The following is a 24,918-nucleotide window of genomic DNA, read 5'->3' as shown; positions in this document are numbered from 1 at the left end:
TTAAAACTTAAGGCAATTTTAAGTCCCTCTGTGATACAAGACCGCTCACCATACAAGACCGCGCAAGTTTGAGTAAAGAAAAGATATCTCGAAAGGATCCTTCCCTAGTATAATTTTATCAACCACGTTTAGAAACTAGTCCGTCCGCGTGGAGCCAAGAATATCTTGCTCGCCTATCACGTGCTTCTATTATATTTATGTGCTTTAATATTAATATTATATTTTCGTACCCCTTTGATTTTATATATTTTTTAAAAAACATAAAAAATAAAATTCTTATTCCCATGTATATATATACAAGAAACTTTCTTGCTTGTATTCCAAGTTGGAGCAGAGTTCTGTTGGTGACTTAATACTGCATGTTCATGTTTCTTCCTTCCTCACAAAGAAAACCACACCAAGAAATCGCTTTGAGAGCGCCGTCCATGGAGTGGGTTCGGGGTGAACCAGTGGGTCATGGAAGCTTTGCAACCGTGAATTTAGCCATACCCAGAAACGGTTCCGCTCTTGCTTCTCCGTTAATGGTCGTGAAATCTTCCGAATCTTCCTGCTCTGTGTCGCTGAAGAACGAGAAACAAGTGCTCGATCAGCTATCCACTTGCCCCCAAGTAATTCGGTGTCTTGGAGATGATCACAGCGTCGAGAACGGCGAGGAGTTGTACAACCTGTTCTTGGAGTACGCATCTCATGGTAGTTTGGCCGACCAGCTCCAGAACCGCGGCGGCTCGTTACCCGAGTCCGATGTTAGGCGATGCGTGAAGTCGGTACTCAAAGGGCTTCGTGATGTTCACGCGAAAGGGTTCGTTCACTGCGACATAAAGCTTCAGAATATCCTTGTGTTCGGCAATGGAGCCATCAAAATCGCGGACTTTGGACTGGCGAAAAAAGCAGAGCAAGAACAGAGTGGAGAAGGAAACAGAGCCGAGTTCAGAGGAACTCCCCTTTACATGTCGCCGGAATCAGTTAACGACAGCGAGTATGAATCGCCTGCGGATATTTGGGCTCTTGGGTGCGCGGTGGTGGAGATGCTCACTGGGAAGCCGGCGTGGAATTGTGGGGCCGAGTACAATATCTGCAAGCTTCTGATTCGAATAGGGGTTGGTGACGAACTGCCGCAAGTCCCGAAGGAATTGTCCTTCGAGGGAAAAGATTTTCTCGGGAAGTGTTTCGTTAAAGATCCGAGAAAGCGATGGACGGCTGAGATGCTCCTGGACCATCCCTTCGTTGCTGCTGGTGATAATAACGATCATGACGCTATTCCATTGGAGGGCAGAGATGAATCGAAGACGTCTTCGTCACCCAGAAGTCCTTTCGATTTTCCCGAATGGGTGTCGGTGCAGTCTTCGGCTGTGGTTTCGCCGGAGTCGTCACCGAATTCTGGTAAAGTGTTTGAGTGGGAGGTGATGAATTCAGGGGCCGGTTCGTTGGCTTTGTCGCGTTTTTGTTCTCCGATGGATCGGCTTCGGCAGATGGCGGCTGATGAGTTACCCAATTGGAATTTCTCGGAGAGTTGGTTGACGGTGAGGTGACCGGAATTGGACAATTTTGAGCAGAGTAGAGGGATGGTGGTGTGGGAAGTCAATTTTGGGCAATTTCTTCATCACATCTGACGGTTCTGATTAGATGCTGATATTTTTTTATTGTAAATCCTTTGAACAGAGAGAGAATCCATTTGAACAGTCTGACTTGACTTGATTGAATGATTCTGATTGGTTACTCAGATTGCCGAGTGTATATAGCAAACAAATTAACAGTGATGCTAGTCTGCCATTCTTTAATCAGTATAAAAAAAAATTAAATATATGAACGATTAAAATAAAATAAGTTAACATACTAATATTATTCGATAAATTATTCCTCAAAATAGAGCTCAAATTTTGAAAACATTTGTGATTATTTTTTATTTGTTGGTTAAAAAGAGAATTATATTGGGATTAGTAAAGATGGGCAAGTGGTGGCTCAAGTGGTTCTTTGAATGTTAGGCAAAAGACATTAGGCTTCCTAAAACCCCAAGCAATTTGTGGGCGCAATTGGTAGATGAAATTGATGTTATTTTGGGAATATTCTTCTTTGGAAGATTTAAATATCCTTTGTGATATAGTTTGGCTTTAAATAAGGTAGCAAATCAAAGCAATTCACTATCTTCAAACACGTGCAAATATATATATATTTATATAATATATGTATATGCAATTTGGGTGGAGGTTTCTGGTTGTTTTGGGTAGATTATCCTACACCCACCATGTTGGAGTCAGATATTTTCTTTTAGAGAAGTCTTATGCTTCAGTGCCGCCGCCTTCGTTTAATTTCTGCGGTTTGGAGTTTAAAGATCAATTTTGCAGTCTCAACAAGTTGTTTTGGATCCTTTAACTTTTCTGACTTTGGCATACCTTTACATTATTTTTTTCCAAGCAAATAATAGTCTTATATAAGTACATCGGTTTAACATTCTCCCTTTTCTAATATATATATATATATATATATATATATATATATATATAAATCGAACCTCCTAAAACCCCCCATGTCCCTCTCCTCAATCTCTTCCTTCTCCAAGCAGTGTGTAGCAGGGGAGTGGTTGTTTTATTCCAAGGGGGAGTAGAGCAGAGCAGACCGTAGCTTTTGACTTGTGTTATTCTTGTATAACGTGTAAACGCAGGTGAATTAAATTATTCCCAGAATATTTTACTTGAATTCTGACAACGCAAGTGACCAAATACCTGAGGATTCTATACTTTATTATGGTGATTAAGATTACCATTGAGGCATTGAGATGAGCTTCCCATTTGGTATTTTGTTAGGTAGGATCAAGTTTGTCTTACTTATACCAAATCATTGGAGTAAAGTTTCAGAAAGTAGAAACAAGACACAATTCGGTGAACCGAAACAACTAAAGCAGATCCTGGTAAAGAAAACGAAAATGATTTTTTTAGACCCCTGTGAGAAAAAGCTGCTAGAAGTATTACAATAGGAGCATATGAAACCCAATTATGAATTGTAGAAAAACAAATTATTTAACATACATAATGTCACTCAATAAAATGGTGCTCTTGCATTTTAGATGTCATGTTTTTTTTTTTAATCAATCTGCCTCTTTACGTCCTTTTCCCGCTTTTATGGACAGGAAACTAGTTCGGATGGTTCAACAGAGATTGCTCAGCGTTCTAGACATCCTGATGAACCGAAAAGAAAAGATGGGTTGGAAATGGAAATGTTTGACATTGATTAGTACTTTTGTCACATCAGGTTAACATATTCCTAATCAGATTGTTAAACAATTATGGTCACGAGAGTAGTGATAGGGTAACAGACCGTTCACAACTGCAGGTATTCACGTTAACTGCAGAATCTCGTTACTGTATCAGTGTTCTGTCTGAATATATTCTTGCCTAACTTTACACAGCGCGGGAATCCATGTTCTGGGCTGAAATACAAAGTTGTCGTGGAATATTTGCTGAAAATGTGTGCTTGTTTCAAGCTTCTGTTGCTCCTTGGCGTTGCAGATGGAGGCTAGCAATAGATTAACGCTTGAAAAAGAGTTGGCCAAGATTCAGCCAATGTGATTTAAAAGAACAAGCAAACAAATTTTATATTAAGTAACAAAAGAACAGATCGCTGTTCCTCAATACAATGAACATGTGATTTAAACATGAATATGTGCTGTCTACTTGAAGCTTCTGCCACTTTATTGGAATAATTTTTTTTTTATGGCAAACGTTATTGGAATAATTAATCCATCTTACCATCCTAACTGCAATTCTAACCTGCTTCATGCAATCCATCGTATCATCTTTACTGCAACTCCCCAACAGGTGCCTCGTTGAGCCATAGAAAATGAATTAAGTCATACAATTTTGCACTTACACTCACCTGCTTACCATTTATAATGTTGAAGTTGCAGTCATTTCTCATGGAAGCAATTATAATTTCACTAGTTGAATATAAATATATACGCACATACATATATATATATAGTACCTTGTATGGTGTCGGGTTCAATCTCCTCATGTGGTCGGGACGCATTTGCTCAAGTTGTTTGATGCATCGTTCCCTGATTTTCTTCAGTGGTGGTAAATCTTCTCTTGGTTTATCTGCAAGAAATAAAACTTGAGGTTAGACATTGTTCACACACTAAGCAAACTGAATAATCAGTCACAAGCTGCATCTAAGGTTGACGTAGCTGGTAGCTGATAATGCTGACCACCCAGTCCTTGTCCTCCAGAAACAATGCCGTGACCACAAACTTTACTCTCAGTAAGGTTTCAGAGATTTCAAAAATAAAGTGACAAACATAGTTTTTAGCCGGATGGAAAGTGCGTTAACAGTGTCCCCGATAAAATTAGAAAATTGTACAGTAGATAGACGCGCACACGCACAAGAGATTATGGGTAAAAAAAAAATTGAGAAAAGGATAAGTGCTCAAAAACTATTCCCAAGCATCCACCTAAGCTTCCAGGCCAGTAACATTTTAGAAGCACATCAACATGCTGTGGCACCACATATGCTCTCTTAGATTCTTTGAAAGGGTGACAACATATGATTCTTTCTCTTACCTGCGTATTAAAAGTAGACAAAACAAGAAACCTGTCTGCTTACACAATTCAATATAGAGTGAGTGAACTCTAAAATCAAAAGGGAAAGCAATTAATGGATACATTTGTAGAAAAAAAAAGTTACAAATAGTATGTAGAATAATCAATGGCTTGGAGAATCTGACCATCTTACTGGACACTCAAATAAGCCTTAATCCATATTACATGGAAATGGCTACATGTAGCTTCTATATAAGGTCAACTAAAATGATTGATCATCAAATACAACTTTACAGTGGGCATTAAATCCTACCGCAATCCTCTTCCATCCAAGATTGGCTGGCTGTCGAAAACTAAAGGTGTTAATCATGACACCAGAGTCCTTGGGATTAAATTTTGCTTTGACTGGCCAATTCCAAAAGGGAAAAATCAGAGGAACTCTATGTCCTTCAATCCCAGTTTGCAGATAGCGCAGCCACAGAACATGGTCATTACCTGTCCCCTGATATACCAGATCCTTCATTTGGCAGCCCATTTGTTTTGGTTATCCAGGATACACGTAGATCTCCTGAACCACTTCCCGTGCAGTTCTATCACGATTTTCCCTCGCCCAAGTACTTAGGAGACAATACCAGTCATGTTATTGAGGGAAAATGGAACTCACAATCTACTACATACATCTGAAGAAGAGCTTGCTGGTTGAGACTTTTCTTGTCTTTGGTTCCCCTATATATTTTCCAACTTGTATGGAATTAGAGAATATTGTAGAATACTAGAAATTCTAATTAGAACTAAAAAATAAATTAAAAAAAAAAACAGACAAAAAAGAAGTAATGAATGATGCATCTATATGTAAAGGCTTCATAAAGGAAAATGCAGCCTTATGTGGTAAAAAGATAAAATATAGAATCAGGTGCCTTCAGAACAACTAAGCTACATGTGGTTTAGATCTTTCAGTTTATTTTTCACACCATATAAAAATATCATATTGAAAAGAAAGATGAAAAAGATGCCCTCTTCTTCATGTACCCCATTCTCCTACTCCTATGCATTAAGCGCAAGCCAAAATCCACAAGTTGATAAGAAAATATTGTCTGCTTGTGTAATCCTAATTTCTTTTCTTTTTTTTTCTTTTTTTTTCTTTTTTTTATGGGTTGTGTAATCCTAATTTTAGATCATATGAATCATGATAGGACATACATACAAACATACATAAATATACATATGTTGATGAGAACCTTTGGCGGCGGTTCATTTTCCCCTGTCATTATGTCTACTAGAGGATAACCTTCTTTCCCATACAACCTGTAGCACTGCTTTTTACATGGAATAGAGACCTAAAAATAAATGAAAAACGTCAGCTGAAGAAAATAAAATGAAATCTTGAGATTTCTTGACAGCATGATCAAACCTTTGAAACATCTTCAGAAAGTTTGATGCGTGGCTGATTATGTATCTCAACGAGCTTGAAAACACAACCTAAAGCAGCTTGAGCATAGCTTGTAAACAGATTGGTTCCAATTCCAAATGCATCAACCTCATGACCCTGCATGGGTCAAGCAAATTTAATTAGAAATTTGATAAAACTTAAAACTCGGTATCATATCACAATTTATTTTTTGTTAAGTGTCATGAAATTTCTTTATCATATCGCCTTTATGAGAAAGAAAATGTAAATCAGATGTGGATAAATGAAACATTAATGGGAGAAACTATCACAAGAGAGAGATTTGAGAAAAAAATGTTACAACATACTATTTTCAGTATGTGACATTAACTTGAGTAAGTTACGGCTAGTCAAGAATGTATATGTCATATGTGGGATTACTGTTGTGTTATGGAGCCTGATTGGTTTTGTGCACTGGAAAAGGCGTAGAAAGATTGTTTGCTCAACTATCGCTCGACCTGGCGCTCGAGCGAACTCACTGGTTGCGAAGCTCAAGAAGTGAGTTCACTCGAGGCGTGCTCAACAGTTGGCTCAAGCAAAACTTGAACAGAAAATTCGCTTGAGGCTCACTCGACAGTCCGCTCTAGCCAATGTTAGATTGCATGTTCGCTCGGGGCACGCTGGACACCCACTTGAGCGAAGAACCTTGTTTTGTCAAATTGGGGTTCCAGCGCCGTTTTCTATATATATGTAATGTTTTGTTTAGAAATGTATCATATTGAGAGAACAGTGACAGGCAAATGGTGTAGAGCACTCTTGAGAGAGAAAAAGCCCTCGAGAGGAAGAGTTGACATTGGGTGATTAGAGGAAAGCACTTGTAACTCACTGAATAATGTAATCTCCTATAGAATAAAATCCCTTGCAGCTATGTGGGCGTAAGCACATTGCCGAACCACGTTAATTATGTGTTGTGTGAGTGTGCGCGCTTGATTCCTGTGTTTTCGCATTTATTTCATTGTCTGTCTCGTTATCGTTGTGTGTAGGTGTGGTGTTTTTCACAACAACTACCAGGTCACTAACTGCTCAGACGAAATTCATATAGATGTTTTGAAATGCCTAGAAAAGACAAATTTGCTGGGTAACTAGAGTCTTGGTTTTATAGGAGATTGAAACCATAATAGTTCACTAAAACAAGATAATGGGAAAATGAGAGCATCCCTGAAAACCAGGGCAATGTACAACTATACTAAAATGAGATCACCACAGGAAGCGTGCCAGCTGAATGAAATAACTGCAATGCGACCATCCGTCAAAAGAGGTTCCTGTTGCTTAGTACCAGTAATATTATTATATGGTCATCCTACTTGAAGCAAATACTTGTTGAATACTTAGCTTAGACAAAATATCTTAAGGTTTTAATTGCATCTACATAGATTTGAGACAACTACCAATATAATTTACAGTAAATTTGGTTTGGAATCATTACCTGCTTGTTTAAAGACTCTAAAGTTTCCTCATTGAGGTCATTGCTAGCTGTGATACTCATCTTTCCAAAACCTGGCACTTCAAATTCCTTCTCAATAGCCAAAAAAACCTTCCGGGCCCCACAAGACAAATATGCTAGGTCACCAGAATCCAACCTAATCCCTACTGCTTTGTACCTGTGCATCACATCTTCTAAACTCAGCACTTGAGATATAAATATTGTCCTATATGCATGGATCAAATGATGGAAGAACAAGTCTTGAAGATCTTGCGCACATAAGTAAATCAAAAACCTTTCAGACGTACCCCAAATCAAAAAGTTATAAAGCAACTGCACAAAAGTTTGGGATGCCAATCCTGATGACCTGTACAATGAATGTAATGACATGCTATCAAACAATTATGTATATATACCAAAATTAAGTTTGACTATAAAAGAGTGAGAATTGTAATATGGTTACAGTCTCTTGACATAGGAAAAAGAGAAAGAAGAGAAAGAAAATATAGGATATACCGATATAAAATATAGGACACACCAATAGTCATCTAGAAGGAAAGGTACAAACTTGAACTTCATGAACATAGCACTTGCGTCGACACCATTGTGACATTCAGAAGTTCAATGCTAGGATTTATTATGTTTCTTGCAAGGGAAAACGTTCAAAACCAGAAAGAAACCTAAATATAAATGATGAAATGGTCGTGGATGCATGACTTGGTCAAGCATTAAGCTTTCACACATCACAGTCATCAGACTCTGTGTAGGACAGAATCATTTCAAGATCACCTTCAAAAACCAACCTAGCTGGATACGAAACACAAACACTTTAATTAATTACCAAGTTTTAGAGCTGACTTTTTCTTCTCTTTTAAAACCAAATGCATAGTCCAAATCTTGGAACAGAAACTGACCAGCTTGAGGACCCAAATTCAATCCAGCCAAAGTATAATGAGATGAGAGAGAGAGAGAGAGAGGTTATAGTTTGTAGATTGAGTATCATCTACACCACATAAACTTTTAAAAGCAAATGCTAAAACAAGATGAGGAAACAAACTAGGTCTTGATGATATAGAAACCAACACTGGTTAATAAACAAAGAAAGATAAGTAGGTCTCATTATTTAAACGTTCTCAGGTAATTTGCAAAATTTTCACTTACATCATATGTGTCCACAAGAGCTAAAAAGTTATTAGGGAATGCCAAGGCATATGACGTGAACGCTGCTAGCTCACTTTGATTGGTCTCACTAAAAACGCCACGTAATGAATTTGACCACTGCAAAGAATGCATGGATGTTAGTATTATCATGATTTTTATTAATTCCAAGGCAAAAAACCCAAATACATGCATTTAAAACTATACATCTCAAGAAACATATATTTTAACTGACGAGAGACAGAATTTTTTAGAAAAAAAATTATAATCCAAAATAAAACGTTACATTACAACTCATTGTTGGGTTTGGTCTCATATATCCAATTTTTGCCACACAACTCTATCAAGGGTCACATGCACACTATTCAATCATTTCTCACTACCTCATGTTCAAAACAACAAAAACGCTTTGCACCGGTCCGGCTGTTCCCAAGGGATTACCAGGCTCCAATAATAATCCGCCACGTCAGTGATTCCACACAATTCACATGAGGATCATCACAGTCGAACGCCCCCCTGCGAAGTAGATCTCTTCTTCAGAAACTCAACCTAGTCGAACACCCCTCACAAATTTCAGATCCGTCGCCCATCAGCCACCAGTTTCTGTGCCAACAGTTCCGTCGGCCACCATCTCCAATTATACATATCCCCCCACACCACAAAAGCACGTCCACAATTACGTGAAGAGCAGCCTTTTGATTCTGAAGCTGTCGGCGCCAACAGTTCAGGGTTTGTATTTCTTGTATTTTTATTTTTGAGTTTTATTTTTGATTGAGAAGAGTTGTGGTTGTGAATCACATGGTGCAGGGCGAGTCAATTTTTGCAGCAGAACGGACATATATAAGCCCTTCGAAAGAGAGTATGACTATTACAGGAATGATTCTTGCGGTGTAGAATACAATAGGGCCTGTGATCGTGCTGCCAGACGTAAGAATGGGTACCATTATTCATCAAGAACTCGTGATTCGGGGTCTAGAAGAGACAGGTTTGGCGCTAGGACTGAAGACTGAAAATTGGATGAGTTTTCTATGGGTAATGAGCTCATGGCTCACAAAGATGGGATGCGGATGCCTCCATTCGTTGGCTGACAAAGATGGGGGGTTTGCGTAGGAAGGAGATGACTCAGATGAAGGTCTGTGACGCAAACTGGAAGGGGCTGCAAGGCTATCTCCTACAATGCAGTCACATTGGTGTTCCAATGGACTGCCTACGTGGCTCTCACTTATTGGGGAGCTGTTTTTTAGTAGAGGACAGACGGACCGGTTTAAAAATTATCTCTAAAAACAATGTTCATCTCCATCTTCAACTGGTCCATATACTGCCTCTGAATCCTATTTGACCCAGTCTGGTACATTTTAAGAAGTAAATGAATATGCTTAAATTTAATGTACTTACAAGTGATAGCTTAGGTGGTGGTTCAGAATGGTATTATTTAACTTAGTTCTCTTGTAAAATACATGAAGAACACATGAATACATATTCCAAAGCCCAATAATAAACCAGAAAAGGCTTGAAAACAATACCTGAATTTTTCTTAACCATGTCTGAACTAGACTAACAAAATCCTCAGAGACACTAGAGCCGTCACTGCTTTGAAGTGATTTATCTATGATCTCATCAGGGCTCTGCAAATCACTGAATAAATCAGATAAAGAATCGCTTCGTGCACAAAGTAAGAGATAGTCAAGAGCAAAGCAGATGTAATTCACAGAGCATAAACATTTTATAATCGACTTCATGTGCAGTAAATTTGCTCTTTGCAAATGCCATACAAAGATGAAATGAAATCCCCTACAAGAAACACAAACCTTAAATGAGCTAATGAAGGAATGGGAATGCGTTCCCTGAAGCGGTATTCCAAATAACCTCCCAGCTGCAATATTGCTGTCAACACAACGTGGTAACAGAGAGAAGCCATGTCAAACCATAAACATCAAGGAAAATGCAAACTCTATGCTGGGATAAACTCTGAAAGTATGATGCTTGATACCTGCATTAATAATCAAAACTATTTTCCAAGATTTTAGACTAGATTTGGCATGGGGAGACGCTATGTCAAATGAAACTTAACATAGACAATCAATGAGACATAAGCTTATCATCAACAGATACTTTAGAAGGTATTTAAAAAGAGCAGAATGCTGCTAAATTTTAGATATAGGAAACATGTTGGAGGGACAAATATTTTCCCAGTCAGATTGGGCCCGATCTTCCTTGCAAGGGCCCACGAACTGAACACTGTAAGCCCAACGAACGGGAAGTAAGGGAGGCCCCAGCATGTAGCCTCGAGAGAATATCGCCAGTACATTCAAGCCTTGTTAATGATATAGCCATCGAGGAAATCTCGAGCCTTCCTAATAAGGATAGGTATCCAAGATTCTCGCCCATAACAATGTTTCCTTCTTTGGTTATCGCCTACCCAAAGTCCGATATTCATCATATCCGATATCATCGGAGCGTATCATGCAGTTATACAATCCTTATTGGTCGAGTGAGCATCTATATAATTTAGACCAATTGGTGATTTGAGGTAACTCTTGATGACTCCATTGATTTCATACTCCATCACTATAAACACTTAATTAGACATTGGAGGTGTCCCCGACCCACCAAGACCTTACGCTTCTTTCAGTGCAGGTTGATTGAGCTCGTTGGCAGAGGTGCGAAAAAATGTTCTTAACAGTTGGCACCATTTGTGGGACCTAGTCGGTAACCTCAGCGTGCTTTTCGTATGCCTACTACGATGCATTCTGAAGCGACCCGTGATCAATAAGCTACCTTGACGAACATGAAGGAGAGATTTATATAGATGGAGGAGCGGATGAAGAACGTGTTGGAGATGGAGAATCTCCAGTGAGAAAACAAAATCCTAAGGAAAAGGAACGCCGGATCTGGGGAAGATGCGAGACCAAGCCAGAACAATCGAACTGAAGCAGAGTCACAACGTGCTGGTGGGGTGGCTGCTGAAGGAAAAGAAGCGGATGCACAACGAGTTGATCAACCTCATGGATAACTACAAGCAAATGGCCAGGAAGATAGGAGCGTCATTCTCGGTCAACCAGTTGCTCAATAGCACAAATCTCCCTTACAGTGCTAAGGTGATGGCACACCGCTCCCACCTAAATTCAAAGTCCCACAAATGGAGATGTACGACGGATCTAAGAACCTGGTTAAGCATCTAGAAATGTTTAATGCTCACATGACGCTCCAAGGCTTTCCTAGAGAGATTGCCTGTCAAGCTTTCTCCTTGACAATTAAGGGGCTCGCCAGGGGATGGTTCGGAGCCCTCCAATCAGGCACCATTGATAGTTTTGAGGAATTGGGCAGGAAATTATTGACACAATTCATGGCCAACAAGAGAAGAAGGCAATTGACACAAATTATATCCCAAGAATGCACATCGAATAGCTTGAGTAGATAATTTATGTCACTCATGAGGAGGTAAATGAACAAAGCATACACAACCAAAGGTACGGAGATTATCGTAACTAGGTTGCTTAGCAAACAAACGAAAATAGGGAGACTCCATGGATGGAACAGAGGATTCTAACAAGAGAGTACGTACCACATCCAGAAGATGGCCATTTTTGCGTTCAGCTACTCCATTTTGTTGTGGAGTAGCTGGACATGAACGGTGATGAATAAAACCTTTAGAAGCCAAGAAGTCCTGAAACTCAGTGGACAAATATTCACCACTAGAATTTGTGCGTAATGTTTTGATAGAAGCAGAAAATTGATTTTCAACATGCGCTAAAAACAAAGTAAGAGTACAAAAAACCTCAAATTTAGAGCGAAGAAAATATACCCAAGTAAATCTGCTATGATCATCAATGAAAATATACCCAAACATCACTATGGATAAGATCAAAACAGTGAGAAGCTCGACTAGCATGCAAAGGAAATGGGAGAATTTTGCTTTGACCAAGCTTGCAAGAAGCACACTCAAGAGAGGAAGAACAACGTTCTTTATTACCAAGTAAACCAGAGTTCAATACATGAGATAAGATCTGAGTATTGGGATGGCCTAAGCGACGATGCCACACCATACTAAGATCTGGAACATTATTACAAGCATATGACAAACTAGGAGAAACTGAAGAAAATGCAGGAACAGGCAAAAATAGTGGAAACAAGCGCCCCACTTTAGGTCCCTTCGCGATCGGTTTCCCCATTACCTGGTCCTACACAACACAACCATCACCAGAAAAATTAACAGTACAATTGTTATCAACTAACTTACCAATAGAAATAAAATTCGTGGAAAGTTGAGGAGCAAGAAACACATCAGTAAACTTAGAAGAGACATCTCCGACAACAGCGATCGACAAGGAACTGCCATTGGCAGTTTGAATAGCAGATTTTCCAGCGTAGGGCCGAACATGACACAGAGCTATGGGATAATTTATCATATGATTAGAGGCCCCCGAGTCCACATACCAGAGTTTAGTAGAATTGTTACCTTGGAACCCCATTGCTAATAATGCTGAAATTAACATCTATTGCACCATTTCGGGTATGCAGTAATTCGCTGCAGGAGATACAGGAACATAGGAATCACCTGGAGAAAAGCCATTGGTCCAGAGTATCTTGAGTACTAAAACGTTGTTCTTCGCAAAGTAACTCACCAAAACAAACATCAAGAAAAGGAATAGGAGATCGTTCAGCAGAGAGGAGCAAACAGATTCATATACTGGGCGTAGTTTCATAAGAAACTGATCACGCCAACTAGTCTCATGAAGCTTCTTGCAAGCTACTCTGATACCACAACCATCATCTGCTAAGTTCTTTGTTTCCTTCAAATTTTTTTTCTCCTTCTCGGTTTCGGAGGTGTCTCTCTTGTTTTTTCGGTGAGGTCTGTGTTGTTCTTGGTGAACCTGACGTGACAATTTCTCATTTTTCAGCACCTTCTACTTCTGGCTTGGTGTTTTTTGGCACCTTCTTAGCCTTTCGGCACATTTGTTTTTTTCTGGTCTAGGTGTCTTTGTTGCGTAGCAACCATCTAGTAGGAATTTTGACTTGGTCTAGGTGTTTTGCTGTCGCAGCAACCATCTAGTGAGATTTCAGCTTGGTCTGGGTGTTTTCGGCAATTTTTTGACTCTTCGTGGCTCTCGGCTTCTTTGCTGAACAGTGTTATTTGCAATGGACTCCGCACCTGTGTCAAGTTTCAGGCAAAAATTACTCTACCTGAGCATTTCAGTTTGAACTTTTCCTCAAGGGAAAAGACCTTTGGGGTCATATTGATGGCACGGATGTCACACAAACATCCAACACTGACAAATCCAAGGATTTCTGGTCTTCTCCTTCATGGGCTATGCTTGATGCTCGGATCATGTCTTGGCTTCTTGGTTCGGTCGAGCCACATATTGTCACCAACTTGCGTCCTCATCACTCCGCTCAATCTATGTGGAATTACCTGAAAAAAGTTTATCATCAAGATAATGATACTCGCCGCTTTCAGTTAAAGCATGCGATTGCCATTTTTCAACATGGCAGTCTTTCCATCCAAGACTATTACTCAGCATTTCTGACTCTTTGGAATGAATATACTGATCTTGATACAGTGGATGTTCCTGTTGCAGCTCTTTCGACTATTCAGAATCTTCACGAGACTAGTCAGCGTGATCAGTTTCTTATGAAATTACACCCGGAATATGAATCTGTTCCCTCCTCTCTGCTGAACAGATCTCATGTTCCTTTTCTTGTTGTTTGTTTTGGTGAGTTACTTCGCGAAGAACAACGTTTTACTACTCAAGCTACTCTGGACCAATCTCATGGCAGTTCAGGAACTGTGGCTTATGTTGCCCAAGGACGAGGACCACCTATGCATTCTAAAAACTTGTAGTGTTTTTGTTGCAAGGAATATGGGCATATCTGTAACACCCCCTTCCCGTAGGATAGAGATATTACCAACATTTAAAACATAATGCCCGGTAAAGAGATTCATAACCTGAATTACCTCATTTATTGAAATTCATCAAAACGCGAAACTGAATTGAACATGATTGTTTTTGGAAACTGAACGAAATATAAAGAAACATAAACTAATCCTATGCATGACATAAAAGAAATCTAACTCTGGTGATAAAATCACTTATTCATTCCTAAGTCTTGGTACTAGATCTATTCCTGGCCATCCAGCTCTTCATCATCATAGACATGATCTGCGAGAATCAGACATGAAAGAAAACAAGAAACACACAAACATAATGAGTTGAATACTCAGTAAGTAGTACATCGTATCGTAAAATATAGTCCTTGCCTAACATACAATTCATTTCTAGGATACCCTTCAGAACGCACATACAACTTCATGAATTACAATCAAATAAGTAACATGATCTTCTGAAAGACTTTACATACATATATCATCACAGATTTACATGGCACACATTTTCATTATTAACATAAGCGGAAGCATATATGAACAAAATCATGTCATTGTGAATGCATAACATCTTGGTTATCTTGTATTAATATGAAGTGAAACACGCTTGTGTCCGTGTTTCCCCTTATCTGGCATGACATGGAGTGAAACACGCTTGAGTCCGTGTTCCACTTAACTTGCATAACATGGAGTGAAACACGCTTGTGTCCGTGTTTCCCCTTATCTGGCATGACATGGAGTGAAACACGCTTGAGTCCGTGTTCCACTTAACTTGCATAACATGGAGTGAAACACGCTTGAGTCCGTGTTCCACTTAACTTGCATAATATGGAGTGAAACACGCTTGAGTCCGTGTTTCACTAAACTTGCATATCATAAAATGAAACACGCTTGAGTCCGCGTTTCATTTAACTTGTGGTTAACCACGCTTGAGTCCGTGGTACCGTTACATTTCTTATCTTTCTTAATGCATGAGATTTGATTAGGCTTCATGAACATCCCTAACATGGCATAATCTTGTACATGGTAATATGACATGGCATGGCATATTCTCGTACATGACATATTCTTGTATGATTTAACATGGCATATCTTTGTACATGGCATATTCTTGTATGATTTAGCATGGCATAGTATATCGTGATATTACATAACATGCTATGAATGTTTTATGACGTTCCAAGGCATACATGATCCCGGTACTACTTGAACATGGCATACATGGTTTAAGTATTACACAAACATGGCATATATAACCTAAGCATTTCATGAACATGGCTTGCGTAATCTGACTATTACATGGCATACTTGACTTTGAACTACTACTTTAACATTTCATGACTTTCATGTGAATTTAGTAACATTAAATCAATCAACAATAAATTCATTCACTCAAGCATAATCTCATATTTCATCAAGATCGAAAAGTAAACTAACCTTGACTTGCCTTTTAGTGTAGCGTAGTTAACAATCATAAGCACTTCACCGTTTTATACATAATAATAATATTCACCATACGCATTTATTAATATGATCATACTATTTACCTCTTAGCGCTGCTTCCTGATTTCCAATTTGTAGCGCGTTACCTATACAAGGTACTAATCGTCACTAACTTTTAAAAAAAAAGAACGTGTCATAGCATTCTAAATACTTAAAATCATATATCATAATATTATTCAAAACTCATAACATGTTCCTTAACTTCTATTTAAATTATAACTTAATAATTTTATAAAATCTTAATTAAAAGTCAATTGGAATATTAACTAAATAATAGACTCAAAAGATACTTACAAAATATACTTTAAAATTTATGCTTTAAAATCCTTTAAATACTTATCTATAAAAATAAGCATATGACTAATATATTTATTCAATTAAAAGCTCCGGCCTACAAAATAATCAGCCCAATTTAAACCTTAGGCTCGCATGAAAACAACCCACTTAACTCAAAACTATAGTTTCTGAAATAACTCAAGTCCAACCAGATTTATAAATCAGTCAAGATACAACTAAGTCCAGTCCCAATAAACTCAGCCTAGTAGAAAGGGTATTTTGGGAAAAACTAAAACAAAAGGATTAAAAAGGAAACAGGCTTACGGGAGAGAGAACTGCGCGATGCTCACCGAGGAAGAGCAGTGCGCGACGGCGGCTCAGGGGCTGGGAGTGACCGGCAACGTGACTGGGGGGATCCCTATGGTGGTGCGACACCGAGAGAGGGAGAGAGAGAGAACAAGTGAGAGTTTAGAGAGAGATGGGTTTGAAACTCAAATAACCGAAATGGAGGAAGGTGGCGCGCGGCAGCAGGGGCTTACCTGAGGGGGTGGTTCAACGGGGTTGAGATGGCCGGCGTTTTCTGGCGCCGAGGGTAGGGCTCCGACGTCCGAGGGTGGTCGGTGATGACTGGGCAGCAAAGGCTCAAGCGGAAAAAAAAAAAGTAAGTTGTTTCTCTGGTATTTTGAGGTGAGCAACACAGAGGTTTAATGAGTTTCTTATAGGCGACGGGAGTAGACGACGTGAACTCTTAGGAGATTGGCTGAAATTTGAAATTGCCTAAACTTTAGGAACCGACTCTTTCGTGGATACAGTTTCTGAGAGGGTTTGAATTGGAGTTGATCACATACTCTGGAAACCGAAACTAGCACGGGGACAAGTGGATAGAATATTTGAAGTTTTAAAAGGAAATGAATCACTAAAACGATCTGTTTGTTATCACAAAAATATAAAATAAAAAAATAAATATAAAGAAAATAAAATACCAATAAATACATAAATATAATACTAGTTTTAAATCCTAAATTTAGACTCGTATGTTACAATATCGCTGCCAATTGTCTCAATAAATACTGCTCTTATTGCAAGAAGAAGGATCACATTATCAAAAAATGTTGTATCCGCCCCCAGAATTGTTAGGCTCAAGCATTTCAGAATTCTATTATTGTACCTCCAGCAGCGACTTCTGCGGCAAATGGCTCTTCTCCAGGTGACTCCTATGTTCCTGCACCTCCTGCAGGAAATTACTGCACACCCGAAATGGTGCAACATATGCTAATTTCGGCATTATCAGCAATGAGGTTCCAAGGTAACAATTCTAGTAAACTCTGGTATGTGGACTTGGGGGCCTCTAATCACATGACAAATAATCTCATAGCTCTGTGTCATGTTCGGCTCTACGCTGGAAAATCTGCTATTCAAACTGCCAATGGCAGTTCCTTTCTGATCATTGCTGTCGGAGATGTCTCTTCTAAGTTTACTGATGTGTTTCTTGCTCCTCAGCTTTCCACGAATCTTATTTCTGTTGGTCAGTTAGTTGATAACAATTGTGCTGTTAATTTTTCTGGTTATGGTTGTGTTGTGCAGGATCAGGTAACGGAGAAGCCGATCGCGAAGGGACCTAAAGTGGGGCGCTTGTTTCCATTATTTTTGCCTGTTCTAGAATTTTCTTCAAATTCTCCTAGTTTGTCCTTTGCTTGTAATAATGTTCCAGATCTTAGTATAGTGTGACATCATCGTTAAGGCCATCCAAATACTCAAATCTTATCTCACTCTAGTTTATTTGATAATAAAGAACGTTGTTCTTTCTCTGTTGAGTGTGCTTCTTGCAAGCTTGGTAAAAGCAAAACTCTCACATTTCCTTTGCATGCTAGTCGAGCTTCTTATTGTTTTGATCTTATCCATAGTGATATTTGGGGACCTTCCCTAGTTAGTTCACATGAAAAATTTAAATATTATGTGACTTTCATTGATGATCATAGCAGATTTACTTGGGTATATTTTCATTGATGATAATAGGTGTGAGGACATTGCTTAGCAGTCGCCATCGTTGACACCGCCTAGCTCTCAAAGCCGAGCTCCGCGCTCACACGCCAACCAAAGGAGGAAACAGCTTCCTTAAGCATTCCCTCCTCACCCTCTAGCATAGTAGAGCTCATCTTCTGCCTAGCTCTCAAAGTCGAGCTCTGCGCTCGCACAGCGACCAAAGGAGGATCAGCTTCCTTAAGCGTTTCCCTCCTCACCCTCTAGGAGTGGTCAAGCTCATCTCCTACCTAGCTCTCGAAGCCGAGCACCATGAGCACACAGTGACCAAAAGGGGAAACAACTTCCTTAAGCGTTTCCCTCCTCGCCATCTAACGCAGTTAAGCCCATCTCCTCCGAGCTCTCAAAGCCGAGCTCCGCACTCGTCCAATGACCAAAAGAGGAAACAGCTTCTTTAAGCGTTTCCCTCCTCATCATCTAGGATAGTAGAGCCCATCTCCTGCCTAGCTCTCAAAGTCGAGCTCCGTGCTCGCATGTCAACCAAAGGAGGAAACCGCTTCCTTGAGTGTTTCCCTACTCGTCACTTAGTGCGGCCGAACCCATCTCCCACCTAGCCCTCAAAGACGAGTGGCCCTACACTCGCATGGCGATCCCAAAAGGGGACAACCCTCCTAAGCATACGCCTTCAAAGTCGAGCATCGTTGAACCCCCACTGTGGCCATAAGAAAGAGCGCTTCCCAAGGTGCCCCCTTCTTCGCAGAATCAAATAGTCAACAAGGAGGCCGGGACAACTCTATCGAGTGATCCAACAAGCGGATGAGCCCAAATGCCTCGACAATTGAAGAGGAGCACTAGTATCTACATAGACAACTTGCTTGTCAACAGAAGGGCGAGACTCGTCATGGTGGGATCTTGAAGGCCCAAACCCGTACAGGGTACTCAAACTCAACGAAACCTAAGTAAAAGAAAAAAACAAAACAAAAGGCACACACAGGAAATCAAAAAAGTAATAAAGTGAGAAAGTCACATCCATTGCTCAAGATCAACTATAAAAGTTATTTTCAATACAACTAAAAAGGAAAAACACAAATCAAGGATTCAGGGCCAGAGGGGGAAAGGCATCGGGCATCATATCCCTGCCTATAGAATCGAGAAATTGAAGGGACTAGCAGTCGGGCTTAAGGGTCATCTAGGCAAGGGTATTCAAGTCGGTTTGAGGGTTCTCCATCAAATGGTCCCTCAACCTCTCCAATGCTTATACCCATAGCCCCAAGCCCTTTTGGGAACCACATTGGCCATCAATAGTTGAGGAGAAAGTCGGACCAGGTCTTCTTTGGAAGAAGCCAACCTTGGTTCCAAAGGAGCTATCTGTAAATCCTAGGAAACCTGTTCTTCCCTAGTAGAAGCCAACTTGGATTCCAAAGTCGTAGTCTCTTGGTCTCAGGAAGAGACTTTCCTCCTAGTACGTAATAGGGAGTCGCTAAGCTTGACGTACTTGTCCTCCATCCTCTTCAACCCCCTTTGAGCAACCTCGTGTCAAGGCTTGAGACTATCCATTTTGCCTTGAAGATGGTTGAGGTCCATGCATAGGTCCCGACAAGATCCCTTTGCTCGGTCCGCCGTAGCCGCATACTAGCAGCACTACTCCTTGTTCTCCTCCAACTCCACCTCTAGGTGGGTCAATCGGTCCAGGCTAGTGTTTCTTTCCTCCTCCAACAGCTTGGCCTCGTGGTAGCAACGAGCTATTTACTCCTTCGCTTTCGCCAAGTCAGTTCAGAGGTAGGTCGTATCCTCACAAAGAGCATAAACACTCCTCTCTAATGAACAGGAGTAGGCGTCCACGTGAGCAAATGCGGCATTTGCCTCATTCCTCTCAATTTGCACCTTGATGACCTCTTGGTGGGCTTGTACCACGAAAGACCACAGCGTGCAAACCTCTTCTTCTAGCTCAACCCTCCCATTGACAATCCAAGCGGCCAATAAGTCAACTCCCTAACATACCAACACAAGTCGGTTAATGGAAGAATGATAAAGAAAATAGACCGAAGGCAAGCGAACTTGTCAGCTGTGTCTCAAACAGACTTAGCCCTGGTGTTATTAACACCGAAAAGGACGGGATCCAGAGGACCTGGGCAATCCCGAAAAGCCATGTCTTCCTCCCAGAAAGGCTAGCCTCAAGCTTCCTAGCTGCCCAAGCTGGTAGGAAAGAGGGGGGAGAAGGAGCCCGGGGAGATCCACTGGCCCCCGATGATGACTGAGCATACAAGGAGTGACTAGAAGCGCCTAGCGTAAGAGGTGCCTCCAGCTTAGGCCCTGGGCAGTCGCAAACTCCCATCGATACGTAAACCACCTCGTCTTTCGTGTTGGGTTTCTTGCCCTTCCCCTCCGACAGAGCACTAGAAGGCCTCTTTTGGCCACAGAAAGCGAACGGCTCTCTCAGGAAGTGGTGGCCGCTAATGCGCAACCGGTCAGGCATCACTAAGAACAGATTGATGTTAGCCCTAGTCAAGAGAGCGTCAGTCCAAACCTCTTCCTAATGCCCCTCAACCTAGAAGTAGACCTTCTTTAAGTGAGCCTACTCTCGATCGAACAGATTCACAGAAAACTCTTTGTCGTCCGAAACGACCCCTCACATGACTCGAATGGGAAATTCTTCACGAGTGGTCTCACCGGCATGGAATTCCCAACCACGACCCCTCACAAAAAAAAAAAAAAAAACCCTTTTAAACCAGTCCTAAACATGGGAGAATCGGGGTTCCAAGCGAGCTACCCAGTATTTGGTACAGGATCGAAAACAACACAAGTTGATGTCATGGCACCGTATCCCTTGGGTATAAAAAAATACCTTGGCAGTCAGGTCGAGGTACTCCTCATCCTCGATTCCCAGGACCAAGAGCCATACGACACAGCACATCAGGACAATCCTCCATGCATTAGGATGGAGCTGCAATGGGCCAACACGAGATAACATAGAAGGATACAATGTGACCTTCTCTGCATATCCCTCCAAGTCGACGGCACCACAGCGAGCTCCCGACAATTCCAAGACGACAGATTCAGGCACTCTGTAGGAACTCCTCACCGCGTCCAAGTATGACGAGGTGGTGGCCATAGACCAATAGTACCCCTTGAAATACTGAGGGTTGTCCTAGCTAGAAGCCCCAGGGTTTCTAGAAGATCCCTCGGGACGTGACAAAAGCGAACCTAGAGATGAAATATGGGAGGTCTTCTTGGGTGCCACTAGCAACAGAGGGAAAAATCGAAGAAAGAAAAATTAGGGTTTTTCAAAGAGAAGACAAAGGCAGGTAGAAAGCAAAAGGAAAGAATTGATAAAAGTTGGACTTGGGGTTTAAATAGGAGGATAGTGCCGATTGGATAACTCCTAATAGGAAAGTGACAAGTGTCATCATAGAGGAAACGTCGGGGGCAAATCGCATGATCCCTGCTACACGAAGAGACGTGAGAGCCAAGCTGTCACACGTTACCCCAGGCATGGGAATTGGGAATGTGTACCGCCGCAGACAACGAGTACGGGTCACTGAAGCGTTGCATGGTAAAAAAAATAATTTCTCACCGTACTCGTACGGTTAGAATTTGCGGGGTAACTAGATGTACAAATATTTTCCCAATCAGATTGGGCCCAATCCACCTTGAAAGGGCCCACGACACAACACTGTAAGCCCAGCAAACGGGAAGTAAGGCAGGCCGCAAAATGTAGCCCCAAGAGAATATCGCCAGTATATTCGAGCCCTATTAATGATATAGCCATCGAGGAAATCTCGGGCCTTCCTAATAAGGATGGTTATCTGAGATTCTTGCCCATAACAATGTTTCCTTCTTTGGTTATCGCCTATCCAAAGTCTGACACTCATCATATCCAAGATCATCGAAGCGTACCATGCAGTTATACGATTGTTATCGATCGAGTAAGCATCTATATAACTGAGACCAATTGGTGATTTGAGGTCTTGACAACTCCATTGATTTCATACTCCATCACTATAAACATTGACTTAGACATCGAAGGTGTCCCCGACCCACCGAGACCCAACGCTTCTTTCAATGCAGGTTGATTGAGCCCGTCGGCAGAAGTGCGAAACACATTCTTAACACATGTATTGATGCAAAACATTGTAGTTGAAAAGCATCAAGTGATGCTTCCAATTGATACTACCTTGTTCCATCAAAGCCCCCAATGTAACAGTACTTTGATGCCCCTATTCCGCCATCAGGTCCCTACATATAAATGAAAGATATCTTTATGATGAAGATAAACACGGATGAACACTTCAAAATATAGAAAAACAATCAGCAACCTGAGCTCGGCGAAGCCCAAAGTCAAGAAGCATTTTAGATTTTCCAGCCACAAATCGATGCCTTGCAGCATTGGTAGCAACTAATGTTGGAAAATTAACAAGATTCACAATTGCAGTTTCCAGCAATTGAACCACCTGAAACAGAAATATTTGCAAGATAATTGATGGTTAGTCTTGAGAACAATCAACACTACAACATTACATTTATTTTATGAAGAAATAAAAAACGTGGAGTAAAACCAGTTTGATGGTACTCACAACAATGGGCCCTTCAACTCTTAGCAATGGCACCTTTGGGAAAACAACTGATCCCTCTGAAACAGAATACACTTCAACATCAGAACAGTTGATTCCTCTAAGATAGTTGTAGAATGCATCCTATGGTTGATCAATAAAAATGGATCAGTCAACCACATTTTGCAGGTAGGGTTCGCAGATTAAATGAACAGCGCGCACCAGTCTCAAAAGTGCACTTTGAAACTGCTGCCCGAATGAATATTTTGAGTTCTTTTCTAATCACACTACCAGTTCATCTGATTCCATTATTCCCGAGGAAAAAAAGTAAGAAAATGAAGTAAAATACAGCATGGTAAATCTTATCCTAGTCATCATTTACTTTCCCTCGACCAACTAGTCAACTTCAAAACACTGTCAAAGCATTGCATCCACAAATAGCAGCACCTATTTAGGTCTTGTGCAATTAACATCACAACCTGCCCTGGAAACTTTAAGAATTACGAGCACAATGTTCTTCTTTCTCCTTCGATTTTTGGGTGATGTGGAACCTCATCAAGACAAGGCCCTCCAAACCCACCACCCCTGGGGAGAAGACCCCGGATACATGGCCCCACTCAACAGAATTGTGTATTAGGTAATCCAAGGGAACTCATAGAGTTGAATCAAAACCATGAGGTCCAAGTTTACACCTCATCTCCACCCGCATGTTGTATTTTTCTTTCTTTTCTTTTTTGAAAAAATAAAAAGGCGAAACAACTTTCAGCACACTGCTCATTAAATATTAATAAAATGTACAAGATATAAGATTGGCAAAGCTGACTTATATGTATTATGACGGTTAATATGTGTCAATAATAACAGTCGTTCTGAATTTTGAGAGAGCCATATAGGAACCGCTCTTGAACTAGACTAAGAATTTCATTACAAACAGTGAACTCAATAATTTGATTTACCTCACATGAAGAAGGTAAGGATTTACGGACAAAAGAGATCTCCTCCTCTGCAAGCTTGAAAGTAGCAATGAACCTTATGCATTCTTCTAAACCAGCAAAGATTGTATATTCACCACCAAACGGGTTCTTTTGAAAATATAAATCAAACCAAAAAAAATATATAGGAATTAGACAAACGGAAACTTCTTAAACAAATAGACAACATGTTTAACCTCTTAAAATATAGCTACACCAGAAGGAAGCAACAGAGTTTGCGGCTTAGGGACAAAGTATATGAGATGCTATTAGGAATGTAACCGCCTTTGACACTGACAATTACCGATCAAACACCATGGTTCACTTTTGAGCATGATATTAGACTAAGACACATCACGTTATTAGTAGGAAACGCGAAATTCTTTATTGCATGGTTCATAATGATCAATTCCCCGCTCATTAATGCGAAATAAACTTGGATTATGCGCATATCAGCCAATCAATACAAGCTTCATTAACGCGTAATTGAAAAATAATGGGTTTGGTATTAATGGAACAGAGGTCAAGAAATTGTTCATCATTGTCTGCAATTAGCATAGCTCAAATAAACAAATTAACGACGCTCTGAGAACCAACGAATTTCACTTCAAGATAATGAAATATGTTACTTTCCAATTTTCATGGGAACCAAACAGAGAAAAGTTTGGAAAAAAAAAAATGGACGAAGAGAAATAAACTAACGAAGATAAGGTAAAACGTGAAACTCACACTGCTCGTTCGTGGTGCTCGCCAGCTTTCCAGTAAGAGTAAGCCATGGTGAACTGGTAGAGGTCCGTGAGGAGAGGCGTAACCATGGGGTTGGTGGGCCCATCCAGTAGCGGGACCCGACCCGAGTGTTCCACATTCGAACCGTTTTCCACCTCCATGCTTTGTGAATGCGAACGTAAGCGACACGAAGAGAAGAGCCACAGGGGAGAGAGAGAGAGAGAGAGAGAGAGGGGGGGGGGGGGGGGGGGGGGGGGGGGGGGGGGGGGGGGGGGGGGGGGGGGTATTGTGTGTTGGAGTCGACGAAGAGACAAACAGGGAGAGGAAACAGAGAGACTGGAGAGGGCGGAGACCGTTCAACAGTAACGTGTTTTCTTGCCACCGAGGGACGAGAATCCTTAGAATTCCCGAGCTACTCCGATGAGGTCTTTCTTTCCTTTTTGTATCATGCACGTGGCCGCATCTAGC

The 24,918-nt window shown here is 40.7% G+C and overlaps 1 protein-coding gene and 1 pseudogene across 1 annotated transcript; one reads left to right on the top strand and one right to left on the bottom strand.

The window, feature by feature from the left end:
• The first annotated feature begins 328 nt into the window (after nucleotides 1-328).
• LOC108985758 (mitogen-activated protein kinase kinase kinase 18-like) lies at nucleotides 329-1,755 on the top strand. The gene has a single exon (XM_018958179.2). It carries the CDS (start codon nucleotides 360-362, stop codon nucleotides 1,527-1,529), a length of 1,170 nt encoding a protein of 389 aa, XP_018813724.1. The 5' UTR covers nucleotides 329-359; the 3' UTR covers nucleotides 1,530-1,755.
• Nucleotides 1,756-3,616: 1,861 nt separating this feature from the next.
• LOC108985757 lies at nucleotides 3,617-24,688 on the bottom strand (annotated as a pseudogene).
• Nucleotides 24,689-24,918: the final 230 nt, after the last annotated feature.

The sequence above is a fragment of the Juglans regia genome, chromosome 12, assembly GCF_001411555.2.
Source record: "Juglans regia cultivar Chandler chromosome 12, Walnut 2.0, whole genome shotgun sequence".
NCBI classification, from domain to species: Eukaryota; Viridiplantae; Streptophyta; class Magnoliopsida; order Fagales; family Juglandaceae; genus Juglans; species Juglans regia.
This window is presented reverse-complemented; position numbering and strand designations above follow the sequence as displayed.